A 21,480-nucleotide genomic window follows, 5' to 3' on the forward strand; every position below is an offset into this window, starting at 1 on the left:
CTTCTTTTGAGAAAAACTATCATCATATCATATACAGAAACTTAAAAGTCTTAACAGCAACCCGTCAAAATAAAAGTTTGGTTTAACTTGAAGAAATTGTGACAGAAAAATATTACTTAATGTAATGATAGTACTAATACTAGTAATAAAATTATTATTATTAAAACATTATTTTAAAGGTATATTTACCAGAAAATGATTTACTAGAATTTATTTACCAGAAACAATTAAATACACAACACAGCGTTTCTGAAAAATAAATAAAACAATAATAAATTAATAATAAAATGTTTTTTTATAAGATTAATTATTTTGAGATGCTTTTGATTATTAAAATGTATTAAAGCCATTAAAATGGAATCCAGAAAATTAATTAAAAATACACAATTTTATAAAAACACAAATAAATTTGAGATAAAAAAGAAATGTATTTTATAAGGCCTTAAAAATTTTAGTAAAGTTAGTAAATATTAAATTACTTTTAAATTGTGTGTTTCATGATCTCAATTAGTTAGACGTGTTTTGATTAATAACATTAATTAAAACTAGAAAAATTAGTCAGAAAAACAGAAAAAATGAATTACATGAATACTTAATCTCTAGAACTGCTCTGAAAGTCAATTCATGAGAATTTATTTTGAGAAAAACTATGGTCATATCATATACAAACAGAAACTTAAAGGTCTTCACAGCAACCCGTCAAAATAAAAGCTTGGTTTAACTTGAAGAAATTGTGACAGAAATATATTACTTAATCTAATGATAGCACTACTACTACTACTACTAATAAAATTATTATTAAAACATTATTTTAAAGAAATATTTACCAGAATTTATTTACCAGAAAAATGTACACAACACAGTATTTCTGAAAAAAGAAAAAAATATTCATTTTTCATAGAAATTAATTATTTAGAGATGATTTTAATTGCAAAATTTATTGAAACCATTGAAATGGAATCCAGAAAATTATTGGAAAACACAGAATTTGGTAAAAAATAAAATAAAAATTGAGGGGAAAAAAAACAAAGGGCCTTATTTTTAATAAATTGCTGTTAAATTGTGTGTTTCATGATCTTGAAAATTAAAACAAAAAAACTAAATGGATTTCATAAGGCCCTATACATAATTGTAATAAAAAAAAACTAAATTCTAGATAAGAGGCACTAAACTAAATTTCTTGACTTCTGTGAGAGTATAATAGAAGTTGTCCTTTGTGAGCTTAGCTCCCTTTGACAAACATGCGTATCCTGCTTGGTTATTCTGAATAACATTTCCATAATTTTGAGCAGCAAACACAAGAGGGAAAAACAACTCTCCTCACAGAGTTCTGGAAAAATCCGACAAAAATGCCAATGCCAATATGACTTAGCCTGACAAGCGTGCACTGCCTTCAACCCTTTTGATTGTAGCACCCGTTTCTAAAACAAGAGAACATCATCACTGCTTGGCCAAACTTGTGGAAAGAAAGAAAGGAAGAAACAGAAAAACAAAACAGAGAAATTACACACTAAAAATGCTTTGTGACAAATGTGTCCAGTATGAGAATAACATTACATCATAAAATTACTCATTTAAAGACTAGCGCTCTATTATACCCCACACGTCGTGTCCGTTTCTCCATGTCTGTCTCTTAATGAAGGTTAACGTGAGGATGTCGGACTCCATGGGCCCCTGCAGTTAATCCACACAGTGCATTCTGCAGGCCAGAGGAATGCGTTGGCTCTCCCAGTTTTAAAAATACTGACTGCCATAGGTCCCTGCACAACTGTCAATGTTCCTCTGGGGAGGAAGGGGGGAAAACATTCTTCACTTTATTTTAGCTAGGCAATCAAACCGCAGGCCTAAATCACCGCTTGTCCATCCCGGTGCCAGGCGCAGGAATTACCGGTGATCCTAAATAAAAACACCTTTTGCATCTACTACTGGCTACCCTCTGGGCGCAGGCCAGCGGAGACCGAAAGCAAAAGCTCTTACGATGACGGTCACTGAACGGAGTATTGTTCCCCCTTCCGCAGCCTTGAGAGGAGGCTCGCTAAAACACTAAACTAACAGTTGGACATTCCATACATTTTTAATAGCATGGCTGCCTCTTTATTTGTTTCCCTAACCCCGTGGCCCGGACTGAATGAATGGCTCTATTGGAGGAGGCAGGCAGGCGCAACGGCGTGCAGGGTGGAGGGAGAGGAGAGATGGGCTGCCCTGGCCTTCCCAGAGCGCACTGCAGGACTCGATCACTCACTCATTACTGGGTGGGGGTGGGCTCAGTGAGGAAATGATTACCTGTATGAACGGTCTGCAGTTTTACACAAACCCTCTTACTCTTTTGAAAATGACAGACACATTGGTCATATACTGGATGGTAAATATGCATGCTTTGTCAGAGTGTAAGCCTGGAAAATTAAATAAATTAAAAAAACTTAAAAATACAAACATTTAAAAAAAATTTTTTTTTTAAATACAAATATTAAAACAATATATTAAATTAAATAAAAAAATGACCCCTGGATTAAATAAAGCGACTGCACTTTTTATATTTTAATCATTTTTAAATACAAATATTTAAAATAAAATTAAATCAAACTAAATTAAATCAAATCAAATAAAGATGACCCATGGATTAAATATCGTGACTGCATTTTATATATATTTGAAATATAATATAATAATTTTTAAATACAAAAAAAATAAAATAAAAAAAATAACATAAAATAAAAACAACCCCTGGACTGCGCCTGCATTTTGATAAACATTAAAATAAATAAAAATAAAAAATAATTTTTAACTACAAATATTTAAAATAAAATGATTTTTAAATAAAACAGAAAATAAAATAAAAATGACCCCTGGATTAAATACTGTGACTGCATTTTGATATATATTTAAAATAAAATAAAACTAAATATTTTTAAATATTAAACAAAATATTTTTTTTTACATACAAATATTAGAAAAATAAAATAAAATGATTTTTAAATAAAATAGAAAAGCATGAAATTAAAAAAATGACCCCTGGATTAAATACTGCAAATGCATTTTAAGTACAAATATTTAAAATAACATAAAATAAAATAAAAAATGACCCCTGGATTAAATACTGTGACTGCATTTTGATATATATTTAAAAATAAAGTAAAAAGAAAAACATTTTTAAATAGAAACATTTAAAATAAAATAATAATTTTAAAATAAAATAAAACGGCCCTTGGATAACATACTGCGACTGCATTTTGATGCATTCTGTTGACGTCTAGGTCTAAATTCCCATTGGACTAAAAGAATATGCCTGGCTGAAATTGATGTTACACTCAATTACAAGAAAGAGCTGTTATCATACTGCCAATAGTGACTCAAACAGTCATTTTTGATTTTGATTTTGTACAATACGTGACTGATATCACAACAACACAGCAAACACAGTCTTCAGAGAAACAAAATCTCTGCTTTTCCAAAATGCATCACATCTTGAAATATTTACAGCAGTCAAACAATGTGGTGAGAAAAAAAGTACAATTTAATCCAATATCCTTAAAATCCAAGTCCAGTTCCTGATCAAGAACGCCAAGCTGTGTGTACTCACACACGTAAACCTACCAACAAAGACAAAAACATGATACAGTCTCAGCGAGACATAAACAGCATGACCATAAACAAATATGCATATCTTTTCCAGAATCTGTTGTTAAATACAATAGCGGTGGGCGACTAATTCAGCTGCTATTGGCTAACGAGCATTTGTTTTCCTTGTTTACGTGTGTTATGTAAGAGGAAGAGGAAGTCGGTCATTCAGGACAGGAACACACGCTCAAGGAGAGCTGTATGGTATAGCAATGATGTGTTATATTTACATGCTGCACATCTCTCCTTCAAAATATAAAACAGAACTAGAAATCAAACGCAAATACATGTAGTTTTACACACATATACAAATGCACATCCTAAGCCATCACCTCCAGGCCGCTGGGCTTCTCTTCAACATTCCTCAGCTTCCCCCTGCCGTCAAAGGGGTAGTTGAGCAGCCCCTGCGCTACAAAACCCAGGCAAGCTTTTTAAAACAGGATGTTTGGCTGAGGCCTCCTTCCCCTCAAATAAACAATCCGCAGAACCTGATTTTCTGGAGGCAGGGTGGAAGTACTCCAGTCACATTATTTCCACATCCCGTATCCTGGAGCACTTGGGGCCCTGGGGGAGTGTGGGCAGGCTCTGGGGCTGCGGTGGAAACCTGAGGCCCCGTGCCAGGCAACGGGAATAAGGGAGAGGGAGAAAAAAGATAAAAGGAGGGAAAGAGCGAGAGAGAGACATACTGAGGTGAGGGGGGAGGGCAAAAGGGTGGCCCCTGCACTGTCCACCCCACTGTGGCTCATTTTTCACTGGCATAGTAACACCGTTATGGAGGCAGGACAGCGTCTCTGGTGTGTCCGCTCTGTTTTTTTGTAATATGGACTGGCATGGGCTTTTAGGAAAGAGAGTGGAAAGGATAGCTGAAATTGAAACTGGCCCAATGGAAAGCTGTTTAGACTCTTAAAGTTATATAACTCATCATTCGTAGTTCTGCTGTAAAAAGACGTAATACGGCTGATGTCACTCCCATGATGCTAGTTTACCTCAGCGACGGACAAATACAGTGCGGTTAAAGTCTTCACATCGCGTGCATAATATCAGATGTCCTTTCTCACGATTACTGGTTTGAAGGAAAAATGTATTCACCCTCATGTCATGAACGTGATGGGAAGTCTGAATCAACGTTATTTTAGTAGTTTTCCACTACCAGTCAAAAGTTTTTGAACTGTAAGAATTTGACTGTTTTTAAAGAAGTCTCTTTTGCTCACCAACGTACAGCTAAGGCAGTAATATTTTGAAATATTTTTACTATTTAAAATAACCGCTTTCTATTTAAATACATTTAAAAATGTAATTTATTCCTGTGATCAAAGCTGAATTTTCAGCATCAGTACTCCAGTCTTCAGTATCCTTCAGGAATCATTCTTAAATGCGAATTTGCGGTTTAAGAAACATTTATTATTATTATTATTATTATTATTATTATTATTATTATTATCAATATTTAAAACAGTTGAGTACATTTTTTTAGGATTCTTTGATCATTAGAACAATCCAAAGATCAGCATTTATCTGAAATGAAAAGCTTTTGTAACATTATGCACTATATCATTCAAAAGCTTTTTTGGGGGGAAATAAATTATAGAAATTAATACTTTATGCAACGATGTTTTTAATTGATAAATTATATGATAAAGACATTTATATTGTTACAAAATATGCTATTTCAGATAAATACTGTTCTTCTGAACTTTCTATTCATCAAACAAACTTGACAAAAATTCTACTGAGCTGTTTTCAACATAATAATAATAATAATAATAAATGTTTTCTGAGCAGCAAATCAAAATATTAGAATGATTTCTGGAAATCAGGAATAAATTACTTTTTAAAATATATTCAAATAGAAAACAGTTATTTTAAATAGTAAAAATATTTCAAAATTGTACTGTTATTGCTGTACTTTAGAATAAATAAATGCAGGCTTGGTGATCAGAAGAGACATTTAAAAAATATTATAAATGTTATTATAAATCTAGTATTACTATATGTTTATTTTTATTGCTATTATATACGATTCATGTTTTAAATAATCTTTTATATTTTCATTTTCATTTTAGTTAAATTTTTAGAAATTCAGTTGATTTTATCATTTTTTTTATATTTATGTAATTTTTTTTTTTTTTGCTAAGGCAGCATTTCTAATTTTGGTTTAGTTAAAGTTTAACTAATGACAACACTGGTTTGAAAACTCTGGTTTTAGTAAACTTTGAGAAGGCAATATTCATTTATTTATTGAATTTTTTGGGTATGTTTTTTTTGGAGCTTCACAGTTCTCAATGTACAGAAAAGATCAGCCTAAAAAATCTTTTAAATTTTTCCTTTTGTTTTGTTTTTCTAAGTCATACAGTTTTGGAATGACGTGAGGATAAATAAAAGATGACAGAACTATTATAAAAGATTTACGCATTGACAGCGAAAAGAATTTAGAACTCAGTCTAGATATTTTCAGGCCTTTGCGAGCCAGCTAATAAATTGAGGGGAAGACATCACATGCCTTTTTAAGGCTGTTCGAAATCTATGGATGCAATCAAATCAGTGGTAATCAGCCTGCCGTCACATGCTTCGATTACTTTGTTTAATTGTAGGCCGTCCAGATGCCCTTTTCATGCACTGTCGAAATGAGGTCAGATCAGACCTAGACAGTCTGGCATGTGTGTACTGCTGCCAGTTCATATAAAAACAACACGTCTGTTTGTGATTTTCTGATAGGGAGAGTATGTGATTATACTCGTGTCAGACTATCAGTCAAAACAAAACACACACTAGCCTGTAAGACGGCAATTTTATAAAAACAAAGACAAGAAGTCGTACTATCAATACTGGGATCAACCAGTGGCTCCTTGTGCAAGAAATGCTACCTGTTTAGATCATTTCAGATTCAGCAGCTTCATGACTCATACCCTTTTTCCACTGAAACTGCACAGATCGGTAGATTTCCGAAATCTGCCCACATTGCCATTGACATGAGAATCAACAATAACTGAATGTGTTTCCAAATAACCAACTCACAAACAAATGTGGCACATTGTTTATTAATTGTTTCAATATATAAACGTCTTGGAATTAGTCCAGTGAATCTTGGCACATATTCAGATAATAATGGGATCTTAAATTAAAAACTGTACTTGGAGACATTATCCCACACTATGGTTTCTGTTTAAAACCACCAGGTCTAAACAGAGCCAGAAAAGATTCAGATTGGACACCAACACCAGTTACTAACACTAACACTCTGTTGATGGAAAGGGGGCTTCGGTTTACAGTCACAATGCTGATCAGTTTGGTAAAGTCCAGTACAGTTGAATGAGACTGTCACTGCTTTCCATTTTTAAGACATATAGCACCACACATAGGGACGCCAGCCTGGCTGTGGTCTACTCCCCAAAAACAGAGAGGGCAGTGTAAACATCACAAAGCACCAGGAGTGAACGCAGAGTAAAATTACAGATCACCAAACCATTCCTCTATACCTGACTGAGCCTTTCCTCCTCCTCAGGCCAAAACAGCACTCGATGAACCTACCCGCGCAGCCATCCGACCGCCTTTCCTACATTCTCAATGAGAAACAAACACAACACACAAAACACAATGGCACCACAGGGCTCCTCAGTGGGACGTGGGGTCTCTCTCATACTGATGACAGTAAATTCTCACTGTGATTGTGACGTCTTAGAGTAAGAACGCATCGGATTTGCTTCCTTTTCCACATATGGTGACAAATTCCAGGGGGCGTATTAGGGTGCATCTCTCAGCTGTAGCACATGCATGGCTGGTCTGAGAATGATTTGTAAACAGCCACTGGTCTTTGCATCCCAGCCAGCCTTCCACTCCACACATCTGTCAGATCCCTCATCATAGAGACTAATAACCACTGGAAAACGGTTTTACTGCTCTGCAGCAGGGATGTGCGTCATTCAGAATCCGATTGAGATCTTTAAATTCCAATTCAGTTGCTGAATTACAAGCAAATATGATGCAGAGCTGCACTCGAAAGAATAAAGTAGAAAAAAGATAGATTTCACTAAAGACAGATATCACTTTTACGAAACAACATCAATTCTTAAATCCCATGAATTGATTAATCTAGCCAGTTTTCAGTTAAGGAATGGAATTTGTAGAGCATCTACCATCCAATAAATTGCAATAAGCCTAGTGCTTTGTTACTTTTGATATGAAAAGTCTCACATTTCAAATTCTGTCCATTTTATTACAGTATTCAAACAATAAATGCTGTTTTGCCGCTGTTTAATGTGGAGTGACTGATCGCTGTTGTGTGAAATAAACATGAATAAACATTCAAAAGGTATGTTAAAAGAAAAAATACAACTTAGTGAAATCTGTACACTGTCTCATGTAATCGCTAAATCAGTGTTTCAACCACGCAAAGACGTCAATATAACAACTTGTAAACAATATGTCACGTAACATCACATTTACCTCAGAAAAAAACATATTAGGTGACTATAAATTTGTTAGTCAGTTAGAAAAATGTACTTGATAAGAACAAATTTGCTAAATATATGCACCATATAACATATTCATTATAATTTGAACTTTTTCGATGTTTAATTTGTTTGAATAAATCCCTCACGCTTTTATGACAGCCACCATTTGAATGTTTATATTTCACAAAATGAATTGGAGTAGAAATATAATTATGCAATTGTAACTTTATTATAAGTGTAAGAGTGTAATTTAAGCGTTTGTATAGAATCAGTTCATTTTAAACTTCAATAATATAGTAATGTAACACCGATTGACCCTCACGTATATTTTACAGCATTAGGTGAGATTTTTTTCTTTGAGAAAATCTGGCACATACTGTACCTGATACAGCTGAAGTCAAAAGTTTACATACGGGTGAAAACTTTTGAACCGTGTACATTTTTCTTATTTTGCCTAAATATATATTTTTTCCAATTAGTACTGCCCTTCAGAAGCAACAGTCGATACTTACATGTTCCCCAGAAGACAAAATAAGTTACATTTAACCTGATCTTCAAATTCAAAAACCGAGTTCCTCAGTGTGAAAAGATGTATCTCAAAATCACACAGTCATTGTTGGAAAGGGTTCAAATACACAAAAATGCTGAAAAACCAAAGAATTTGTGGGACCTGAAGGATTTTTCTGAAGAACAGCAGGCAGTTTAACTGCTCAGGACAAACAAGGAACTCATGAACAACTCATTCAGGTAACAACACAGTATTTAGAATGAAGTGTATGTAAACTTTAGAACAGGGTCATTTTTTATGAATTCAGCTGATTTTCTCTTGTAGACTACATGTAAACACCTTTAATGTGAAATATTCAGGTCAGTACTAAATAACAAATAACATGCACTTTGTATGCTCCCTCTTATTTTGGTCAAATAATTCACATTTTGCAGATTCTGCGAGGTGTATGTAAACTTTTGACTTCAACTGTATATACCTAAAATATTTTATGTTGAATCTAATCGATTGAAAAAAAATCCAATTCAACATCCAATTCTCATGAATCATGACAAAACTGTGCCCACCCTTATGATCATGCTGACATTGAGCATCAGAGGATGAGGAGAAGCCACCTCCCAATACAGGCGCTTGTGAACCACAAAGATCACAAAAACCCCAATACAGAGAGGAAACACAAACTCACATGCATGCAGTTATACAGGAAGCAATGAGACCTACTTCAAAGAACATAATTCTGATCTCCACACGGCCACAACAAGGAGTGAGGAAACAGGTGGGCTGCATTACAACCCAGTCACAGCTACAGAATGCGACTGGATCCGCACACGCGCACACACATTTCGACAGACACACACATGTAGCACATCACGACCACATGTTTCGCCGACCATGCTTTGAAAACATAGCGAACACTTAATCAATAGCTGTGCTTTGACACAGTGTAGACATAAACTGACAAACACAGTTGCTTTTAAACGAGAAACTGTGGGTGAAACGCCAAACTATAGACATCCAGATACAAACAACACAAACAGACAGAGATGTACCCAAACACGGGAGCGCAGACATCACAGACACCAACACAAACATGCAGAAACGCAAATATTCACACGGATTCCAGAATGTGCAAAAAAGGAGTCGTGCACAAACACGCAAAAATGTTAAATGCATGCAGAAAAGCTTACAGACAGATTTGAGCTGAAAACCCTAATGCAGTGTGCTTCAAACAAACTCACTGAGGCTGCAAGACATCAAAGATCTATTACATAAATAGCCTCAGATCTCAAGCATCCACAGACTGTCTTTCAAAGCGAGACGCCAAATTCTCTAAAATCTCGCCCTTGGGCGGTAGCGAGTTTTCATCAGACTCGTTGAGATGTGTTCTGTTGCTATTGTCAAACAGAGTGGATGAGTGTTCAGAGCAGGAGTTACACTCGCCCAGGGGGGCTGCAATCTGCTCCCCTCCCACCTTCGGCCCCCCGGCCTCACTTTTAAGAGCTTTACTAGTTCCTGCATGTGGGTGGGGTGGGATAAGGGATTCTGGGTGGGTGGATGGCCATATGTATGAACGCTTTTAGATTTTAGATCCGTTTCCTTTCTTTCTTTCTTTACAGGTATCATAAAGGCAAGGGATTAAATTCCATAGGCGACCCTTTCCAAATCTACATAGCTTATGTTTGGTGATTTAGAGAGGGTCATCTATGGAACTTTATTATTTGTGAAAATCTGGAATCCGAGGGTGCAAAAAAATCTAAATATTGAGAAAATCGCCTTTAAAGTTTTCCAAATGAAGTTCTTAGCAATGCATATTACTAATCAAAAATTAAATTTTAATATATTTACGGTAGACAATGTACAAAATATCTTCATGAAACATGATCTTTACTTCTTATCCTAATGATTTTTGGCATAAAAAAAAATCTATTATTTTTTACAAATGTGACCCTGGACCACAAAACCAGTCATAAGGTAAAATTTTACAAGATTTAAATATATATGTCATATGAAAGCTCATTAAACAAGCTTTCTATTGATATATGGTTTGTTAGGATAGGGCAATATTTGGCCGAGATACATCTATTTGAAAATCTGGAATCTGAGGGTGCAACAAAATCAAAATACTGAGAAAATCACCTTTAAAGTTGTCCAAATTATGTTCTATCATATCATATTACTAATCAAAAAGTACATTTTGATATATTTATAGTAAGAATTTTACAAAAAAATCTTCATGTAACATGATCTTTACTTAATTTCCTAATGATTTTTGGCATAAAAGAAAAATCTATAATTTTGACCCATACTATGTATTTTTGGCTACTGCTACAAATATACCCCAGCGACTTAAGACTGGTTTTGTGGTCCAGGGTCACAAATATGCCCGTACTACTTAAAACTGGTTTTCTGATCCAGGGTCACATTTTAGACCTTTTGGCGAGCTGTCAATTCAGTGCTTCACACTGAATTATTATGAACTGTACTAAAAAAGACCTGGATATTATGTATTTTGAATGCTTAACTAGCAAGCTTTCCTGGTACGATTACACAAGGTATTACAATTCTTACCAATATACTTACCTGATATTAAAATTGTAGGAAAATAAATGTAAATATTCAATTCTATCTACTTGTTTTCTTTTTATTTATTATAAAAGAACAATAACTTGACCTTCTAAACACTAGCTCTTTCTATTCTATTTCTATTCTGTCTACTTTTCATTCTTTTTATTTTTTATTATTATTTAAAAAATTACATATTGTTGCTTTTTTGTTGGGTTGATTGCTTCTATTGTCATCATTTGTTAAGTTGCTTGGATAAATATTAAAATTTTATTTTTTAAACTACAAGTGAATCACAACATTAAAATGTGCAGTATGAAAAATTTATATTAAAGTCACAAAGATTACATTTAAACATGGTACTAAAAATGTTTAAATGTTAAGTGAGTGTTACTGAATTGTAACTGCATTTAGCCATCATGTACAGTATGAAAAATTATTATTTTTAATAAAAATGTTTTTTAAGCGATCAAAATGTAAAAACAGGGGATATGAGCATGTACATTTAAACATTAAATATTGACAATACTGATAAAATGAAATAATAATAATAAAATGTAAAAAACAATTGGCCAGTAACCAAAATGGTAGCATATGCATGCTATATAAAAAAATATAAAATTGTAAAAAAAAAATGTTTAAAATGTCACTTGTTAATATAAAAGCTTTATTAAAAATATCACTTATATATACAATTATTAACATATATACACACACCCTGGGTCACAAAACCAGTCGTAAGGGTAATTCTTTTTAAATTGAGCGAGATCTTTTTTAAATTTGTATGAACTAAAAAAGTCAGTCTATCACAATAATAAACATATCTAGTTAAAAATGCCCCTGCATGCAGGCTAAAAAGGCCCGATTATGAACCTACAAGTAAGTCATAGTTCACACGAACCCAGTCCAGAGAAAAAAAATCTCAGCAAGCATTTGAAACATCATTTGTTTGCGCAAGGAGTGTCGCCAGCCTGTGAAGTGGTGGTGACAGGGTGCACGAAGCCACAAGCTCAGGTAGCTCCTTCTGGGAAAGGGGGCGGATTGACCCGCTCTCTTTGAATGCTATTTCTAGCGCTGCATAACAAGGCCTTAGCCTTTCTGTCTCTGCGGCCATGATCCTACGCATGCACGGTGCGGTTCCAGTTTTATGAGAGAAGCATGTTGATTTCATTCCATAAGAGGGGAGTGTTTCATCTCAAACCATGACACAAGACCATTTCTCCTCTTTTCTCTCGGTGTGGCCCTTTCTCAGCAACGAAAAAAAGCCCACTCCGGTCAAGATAGAGCTGTAAAGGCTGATATGTGCATTTATGTGTGTGTGTGTGTGTGTGTGTGTGTGTGTGTGTGTGTGTGTGTTCCGCTACACGCCGTTGTGTGCAGAGCGTATAACGTGACTCGGTGTGCTCGAGTGTGTGTGTGTCCCTTCGAGCTTGGATCTTATTACAGTTTGATCCCACTCAAATATTTCTGAAAGAAAACAGAGGAGGGGAGGCAGGCTCTATGGCCAGCCAACACGGCCCACTGAACCTCTGCTGGGCTCACAATGAGAGCTTTATCTCCACCGCACTCTCTCCACTCCTAATGGCCTTTAATGAGGAGGAGCAAAGCACAACATAAAAACCAAATTACCTGCAAAGTTTGCTCATTTATTCAAACACACTCCATGGGAACCCGCAGAACTTAGGATAGTGGAAGGTATGCCTTGCTGTTTTCTTTGCATTTTAGACTTTTACCAAGCACTTAACCCCTTCCCGGCCTTTAAAACAAATGCAAACTTATGTCACTGGAACATTCCTGCCAAACTTTGAGATGACAACTAATAGGAAAAACACCTTCTGCATGCTCACTGCTCTCTCTTGCAGAAAGGGGGGAAAAGTAAATATCTGGTGCAAGGTCACCGTCACAGGCACGTAGCCTTTGTTTGAACAAAGATGTTACCACATGAGCTCTCCGGGACTGGAAAAAACAGCAACAGGTCGTCTGACAATGGTATCACAGGCCAGGCTGACACAAAGCTTCCCGACAAACTGAATTAAAACAGCTCAACATTTCAGAGCAGAAGTATTTGAAATAAGAAAACTCACCTGAGAATTCCCCTTGGGTGACGTTAGGCGAGCTGGCAGCCTCTGTTTCAGTGTAAGACAGTGTGGAATCTGACAGATCTGAGGAGACAAAATTATGTCATCTGGTTAGTTTGTAAATTATTTTTTTTCAATTTTAATTAACATTTTAGGAGTGTTAAAAGTACTGCTACCAAGCAACATGCCACAGTCTTCACTATAATATAATATTTATATTATAGAAATACTTACATTACCATTCAAAAGTTTGGGGTCAGTCAGATTTTTAAAAGAAATTAATTATTTTTGTTCATGATTTATTTATAATGTTACAAAATACCCTATTTCAAATAAATGCCGTTCTTGTGTCAACATAAATCTTACTTTTCAAACATTTCTTGAGCACCAAATCAGATTCTGATTTCTGACCATAAGAATAAAAATAAAAGAATACAAAGAATTCATTAAAATAAGCTATTTTATTGATTTATTTTTAAAATTTATATTACATTGTAATAATCTTCATAATATTACTGTTTTTACTGTATTTTTTCATCAGATAAATGTAGTCTTGGTGAGAATAAGAGACTTTTCTAAATCAGGGTATCTGCAGGATTTTTAAGCTCAAATTTAAGACTTTTTAAGACCTGCACAAATAAAATTAATACCATATGAGCAGGGTAGGGCAACATCTATGATAACATCACACTGTAAAATGATTTACAGTTGAAATACAGGTCATTTGTTTTCACAAAAACAAAACATTTTATAAAATTACAAACTTCACATTTCAGCCTTCAAACCATTTTTAAGAAAATTTATGAGTCAAAAGTATCAGTTATTATATTGATTTAAAGAAGAATTATCAATCATGACATTAATTAAATAACATTAAACTTAATTGTTTATTTTTTTATAATCTTCTTGTCGATCCACCAGCTCACATTTACAACTTGCTTGTTTGCAGGGTAAAAATATGGTGTGGTTTTCGCATTAGTCTGAACAAAAAACGCAATCTGGCTGATTGAAAATGCTAATTTATTCTCTGTCAGCAGGTGGCGTTTTCGGAACGGCAGAAAAATGTTGTTTCCTGTTAACAAAGCACCACAACACTTAACTTTAAAAAGTGCAGCTCATATTTATTCAATAAAACCATAACCTTTCAAAGTGCCATATAGCAAATCTTGTCTTTCCGTCCTGAAAATCATAATTAAGACTTCTTGTACCATTTAAGACTTTTTTTATTTAATACAACTAAATTGCAAAATTTTTAAGGATATTGTATATTGTATTATACAATTATATTGTATTATTGTATATAAATCTTTTCACATAGAAGCACGTTAACGTATTTTGCTTTGCTAGTGAGAATTGCGCACTGGTATTAACAGCTCAAATGCTGCTTTTGAGCCAATCCTAGAAACAAATAAATGAGTTATCAGGCCGCTCTCTGCTTTCTAAGATGCTGATCTAAAAAAAAAAAGCAATCACAATTAACAAGCTGAGCTGGAAACCACCAAAGCATCAGTTCCAGATGGTACCCTTTCTCCAGCCCACCTCCTGTCAACAGTGTGGCCGATGCTAGCCATGGTACCGTGAGGATATCCCAGCCCAGTGCCAGGCCCCAGCAACCCTCACAACAGACAGGGCCGAGCCCAGGCCGTCTCCAGATTGGCATGCTGAAAATGGGCCCGCCGGATACTGGCTGCAGCCTCTGCTGGCTCTCAGTTGGTCACTGTGCCTAATTGCCACCATTAAAATTCTTCACGTTGTTCTACTTTTTGCTTCCCCTTTGGCTCTCCGTAAAGCCAGGGATTCAACCAGTGGGTGACAACTGATGGCACTGGCCAGGTTATTTTGTTACACAGATGATTTTATTCAATTTGTCAGTAAATGATCCCCCATCATCTGTTCCCTCAGTATGCACATGTACATTATCATTTACAGCGACTTCTTAAATAAATACATATTTAATTAGCAATTAGAGCGTGTATGTGAAACTTACCCAGTGGCTTGTGTTCTTCGCTGGGGGAAAGTCTTGAGTATGGAGGAGGGGGTGACTCTATAATACAACAGCAGTATGATTACAATTTGAATTGAAAAACATGGGGAAATTAAATATAGATATGTTAGATATATTAAATATAGATATGTCTGGATAGACTAGATAGTAAGTCTCTTCTGCTCACCAAGCCTGCAATTATTTGATCCAAAGTGCAGCAAAAACTGTAAAATTTTAAAATATATTTACTATATAAAATAACTGTTTTCTATTTGAATATATTTTAAAATTTAATTTATTCCTGTGATCAAACCTAAATTTTCATCACTCTTCAAATAAAAGAAGAGATATTTTAAATACTAAAAATATTTCAAAATGTCACTGTTTTGCTGTACTTTGGATCAAATAAATGCAGGCTTGGTGAGCAAAAGATATTTCTTTAAAAAACAATTTTACTGCACAAAATTGTTTGACTGGTAGTGTATATAAATAGTGTATATATGTATGTATACTGTAGGTTCATATGATATCTGTATACACAAAACTGCAGAGAAAGCACCAGATATCTGCTAAATTCAAAGTTATTCACATTTCCTTCGTGCATATTCAGTTATTTACTTTTTTCTGATTTTATAATGCTTTAAAATATCAATGAGAGCGTTCTACCAAGTTACATTTTTTTCACGTTTTTTTTTTCAAAATCACTGCAGAGAATGTACTGCATGTTGTCTCAACAGCTAAAAAAAAAATAAATAAAAATGCACAAATACTTAATATATCTTTTAATAGCAGCTAAGTTTAATATTTTAATTTTCTATTGAGTTTCAGTAAACTAACAAAACACCAATTACCATTTCTATTTAAATACTAGATTAAAAACAACTACGCCTTGGATTAAAAAGAAAACACGTATCATGAACTGACTTTGTGTAAGCACATAATATTAAATTATTTTAAACATCCACATACACAATAACAGTGAGTTAAATAAATAATTCGGCCTATTTTAAATAAATTACTATATATGAACAATATATATGTGTGACCCTGGATCACAAAACCAGTCTTAAATAGCACAGGTATATTTGTATATTTGCATAGCCAAAAATACATTGTATGGGTCAAATTATGAATTTTTCTTTCATGCCAAAAATCATTAGGGTATTAAGATCACATTTCATGAAGATATTGTGTACATTTCCTACCGTAAATATATCAAAACGCTAATATGCAATGCTAAGAACTTCATTTGGACAACTTTAAAAGTGGTTTTCTCAATATTTAGATTTTTTAGCGCCCTCAGATTCAAGATTTTCAAATAGTTGCATCTCAGCCAAATATTGTTCTATTCTTACAAATAAAAAACAATGGAAAGCTTATTTATTCCGTTTTCAGATGACTTATAAATCTCAATTTTTAACAAATTTACTGGATGACTGGTTTTGTGGTCCAGTGTCACATACTTCATCTTTCTGAGGCAAAATTCTTTTGAAGCTGAATAAAACACAAGGTTGTTTTATAGATGATTCACTATTTAATGGCATGGACACCAATCATGGACGATTTTTTTTTCCCATTTAGGACTAATACAAAAACAACGTGTATAAGCCTGTATAATTAGTTTTTTCGAATTTACAACGCGCAAAAACTCGTCTAGTAACAAAGGAAAGCATTAAAAGTTCGAAGGCACAAAGGAAAAAAGTCTCTGGACAAGTAATGACCTCGCCTTTTGGTCGTGGGGGGAAAAATAAAAGCATAATGTGGACTGTCTCTTTAAGAGTGGCGGCAGTAATTGCCAGGATCCTAAACTCAGTCACTCAGATACACAGCGAGTCAGTCTGGCGCCAGTTGTATGCAAACTGTATATTACCGCCACTCCTTCACCTAAATAGCATGAGGGGTCCTCCTTAGGAAAAAAATAGTGACTTTTAAAGCGCAACTTGAAACTAATATAATTTCAAAGCGATGAAGTCGTCGCAAAAAGAAGCGAAGTAATCTTAAAATACTGTCAGCTTAAACTGCAAAGCAAAATAAAAGTATTTCTCGCTAAACATTGCTAAACAAATCCAGCAGCTAAAGATTCTTTGTAAGCCCTTGCTAAATACACTGAAATGTTTGCTCAAACATTGTTTTACGTGATTAAATGCGCTCATAGGCACAGGGCAAAGTCTGAACAATAGGATTTCAGTCTTTAACGTCGTCTGTGAAAATTAACCTTGAAAAAACCCGTCAAAACCATTGATGGAGTTTGAAGATTGAGAGGGCTCTGTTGTTCAATCGCATGAAAGAAATACCATCTTCATGGGGACACGCATGAGCGCCTGTGAGCTATGTGTGTCTCTACAGAGAACAGAGGGGAGAGAGAGGGGCTGCTGTCTCCCTCAAGCGACTCAAGCTCTGAGAAACTCCAATAAAATGCTGAGCAAAGAGTGTAATTGTCAGTTCGAAGCCTTTGATTAAAATTATCTCTTAATATACGGGGATTTATTGTGGAAAAACTGACTTATAGGTTGCCAAGTGCCTCAGGTTGCCAGTGGTCTCCTCATGCGACTGTCAATCTATCATGTGAATGCTAGGAATTCGAATCGTTAGGTTAGTCCATCAATCTGTGGGATTTTAAAGCATGTGAAGAGCAGTTTAACGAGTTGTTTGGGACTAAACGCACCACAATAGCATCTGAAATTTAGAAACTAACAAGAATTGGTCATTATGAGCCTTGTGAGTTGAAAGAACCCAGTTTATGGCTATATTATTGCTAACGACTTGACTAAGAAAAAGATCGAATGAAAACATATTTGCGTTCCTTAGGACTTAGATTTTAGATCTTAAAAGCCACACAGCCAGTGTTTACATGAGATCAGTACACTCATGAAATTATCTAAATTAAATAAAAAATATACGTCCCAACTGTACTACTATTTGAAACAATCATTTTGGAGAATAGCCTACATAACCCATGTATGAACAGATAATTAATAAACTAAGCAGTAGCCTAATTTAATCAAGGTCACACATGTAATCTACTGTCAGTTCAAAAACCTGCATTAAATGCATTTAAAAACGTCATGCATTCGATTATGTTTGTATTGAAAAAATTACAAAGTAGCAGAAAATAAAAACAGGACAGTATAGAAATGCTAAATTGTGAACAATGTGCAAACTGGTATTCTTCAAGGCACTGCTGTCGTTACTTAATAAGCACTGAAACGTAATTGCTTAAATTTGACTAACCGTATTTCTTTTCACACTGAATAGCAAGTGGAAATTCTTCTTTGCTATTGCACTCATTTTATCAATGGCATTCTGTAGTACATGAATCACTGTAATAACAAAGCTTCAGTGCATCTGTTAGGGGAACCCTGAGGAAAGCCCTTTGGCATAACAGCAGGTTGAAAGTGAAGCCTAATAATGAGTAAAATCTAGTCAGTTCAGGTTTTAGACATCGCTTCGCTTACCTGGCCCACAGAGTCGGCTATAATGATATGGATTGCAGCACACTACCGGACCGTCCTGAGCTCCGAAGCTCTTGCACTCACAGAGCGCTTTAAGCTGGGCCGTGTGCTGCAGGTCTGACCACCGGTAAAGCTTACAGATGAGCAGCTGTGGAGGAGCCATGTGGCCGCCTAGCCGCAGCTCGGTCCGCGATACCATCACACAGTCGCTCGGCATGCCTCCCTTGGACTCCACGGCTTCCAACAAAGTATCCAAGGTTTTCTCCTTTAGCCTCTTTAAGAGCGAATAGGTGGCGGTCTTGAGCTCCTGCTCCATGACGGAGCGAGGTTTCGTCTCCTGGCTCTCAAGAGGACCGGGGTCCCGAGAAGAGCCAATGTTCCTCAGCACGAACTGGCACGAGCCTGGCTCCGGGCTTCTAGACCCAGAATAATGGTCCCGATCTTTAAATAAACAGCAAGTGACTGTTCTACTATCGCTGTCCTGCACAGACCTCGGGCTTCCCACCGCACACACCGTACCCCCATCTTGGTCCAAAACGCCCCCTGAGGTGCCACCACCGCTGCTCGCAGTGGGATTCCTCGTACACGCTTCCCCATAGTCCACGCCAGGCGACCCGCTCGGGGTCATCGGTCTGAACTCCGTCTTGGGAATTTTCTCTGGGTTGGAGCCAAGCAGATCGTCTCGAGACCCCTCGCCGCTTTTGCCATATCCATCGCCCCCCTCTTTATCTGGAATCAAACGGCTTCTCCAGAGTCGCCGCACAAGACCTGAGCGTTTCGTCCTGAACATACGACAACTTGAAACTCTAGATGAGTTATTTACGTTCAGATCTTCGCGATTTGAAACTATTTCTGAGCTCTTGCAACATTAATGTTGGCCGAATGCCGTGCAGCCCGTGCACAGCAGAGCACCGTATATTGGTGGCAAAACCACAACATTAGTTTGGAAGGCACAATGTTATATTGCATTAAAAAAAGAGAGAACGTCAAACGACCGCAAGGCTACGCAGAAACGCATTCATTTTAGAAGAACGCTGTCAAGTAGCCTACATGTGAACACTGTTTGCAAAGTGGATGCTTTTTAGTTTGTAAACGCACTACGGATTTTAACTACACTAAAGATATTTGTTGTCAAAATCCCACGCGAAAAGCTACACGAGTCGCATGCTCTCAAATGTTTTCGGACTTTGAAACACGTTCAAATCCACTCTTCAACCGCGGGTCCGGTGACATGAATGAAGCTGCTCCTCGGCGATTTAAATCCACAGACAATTCCTCACAGAATTCACCATTCCGGTTGTTTTCCACTATTCCAGCGCACTCTTTTTTGCGATCCAAAAATATCCTTGTGCGCGCTCCGGGGCCAGAAAAGGAACAATCCGTGGACTTACAGTGTGCTCCTGGTTCCGTGTTCAGACCTGGTCAAACTGCAACCCAGATCTCTCTCTCTTTCTCCGTTTCTCTCCCTTTTTCCTTTTTTTCTCCCCCTGTCACACACACATACGCACACACACAGGGCCCCCGAGGAGAGCGATGGAGCCATTGGCTGACTACCATCATGTGCTAGTCTAGACACTTTGGCGGCTCTGAGCTGCACTGATTGTTGCGCAAACAAGGTTTCAAGTTTCTTAACTCTTAAAGGCGTAACATCCATCTATTTCTTTTCTCATCATATATCCTAACTAAGATGATTGTTTATTCTCAGCAAAGATAGAACTGCGAGGAAATTAGAACAAATGTTAAAATCCAATAAATATTTAACAGGCATTTCCAAAATGATGTCAATGCAGCTTTACGCTGGGTATACGGAGTAAATTTTACATTTTACATACCTTTTTTTTTAAATAAACAAAAGATAATCTAATACATTTACTGCATAAGAACTTCTAACAGCAACTGCACATTCCAATCTAAAGTCTTTAGAAGAAACTCAGAAAGCTTTTATTTATATTTAGCGGCTTTGCAAAAGTAGCAGTATTTAGGACTTTATACTGACACCTACGGGTCTGGATGCATTAAGATTGTTTATTTTATTTTTTTGTATATAAGAGCCTGAACAAAACCAGTCTTAAGTAGCACAGGTATATTTGTAGCAATAGCCAATATATTAATAATACATAATATGGGTCAAAATGATACATTTTTCTATTGTGCCAAAAATCATTAGGATATTAAGTAAATATCACGTTCCATAAAGATATTTTGTACATTTTCACCATAAATATATCAAAACATATTTTTGATTAGTAATATGCATTGATAATAACTTCATTTAAATAACTTTAAAGGCGATTTTCTCAACATTTTGAATTTTTTTTTTTTTTGGACCCTCAGATTGCAAATTGTCAATCTCAGCCAAATATTGTCATATCCTAACAAACCATACATCAATGGAAATGTATACATCTCAGTTTCCAAAAAATTGACCATTTGACTAATTTTGTGGTCCAGGATTACATATTTTCTCATGTTATACATGACAAAAAAAACTACTAGGAAATCAGATTTTCTTTAAAAAGAAAGACTTTGAACTATAGTATAGTGTGTTTGCTAAGCACTTATTTCATTGTTATAAATAATAGTAGAAACTATATCACTTGGATGAGTTTTATTCTACATAGACTTTTACTGTACTCGATGTAGAATGACACTTTTTACAATGTTTTAATTTCACAGGAGTGATCATATTTCTCAAAAATTTAATTTTAGTTTAATTAAAATATATACATTTATATGTAGTTGAGAACTGCTCTGCACATCTAATGTCTGTCTTTAATGGCTAAGTTCCTTGTAACTGTACCTGGCAAATACATCCGAATCAGGTTCT

The 21,480-nt window shown here is 35.5% G+C and overlaps 1 protein-coding gene across 1 annotated transcript in view; it reads right to left on the reverse strand.

Moving 5' to 3' along the window:
- Positions 1 to 20,129, reverse strand: part of smad6b (SMAD family member 6b) — a 34,491-nt gene extending 14,362 nt beyond the window's left edge. The window contains exons 1-3 of the mRNA XM_073850310.1: positions 18,657 to 20,129; positions 15,205 to 15,261; positions 13,224 to 13,301 (exon numbers count right to left, since the gene is read on the reverse strand). Coding sequence (XP_073706411.1) covers positions 13,224 to 13,301; positions 15,205 to 15,261; positions 18,657 to 19,443 — 922 coding nt within the window. The 5' untranslated portion in view covers positions 19,444 to 20,129. The remainder of the gene's footprint in view (positions 1 to 13,223; positions 13,302 to 15,204; positions 15,262 to 18,656) is intronic.
- Positions 20,130 to 21,480: the final 1,351 nt, after the last annotated feature.

This window comes from Garra rufa, chromosome 11 (genome assembly GCF_049309525.1).
Source record: "Garra rufa chromosome 11, GarRuf1.0, whole genome shotgun sequence".
Lineage (NCBI taxonomy): Eukaryota > Metazoa > Chordata > Actinopteri > Cypriniformes > Cyprinidae > Garra > Garra rufa.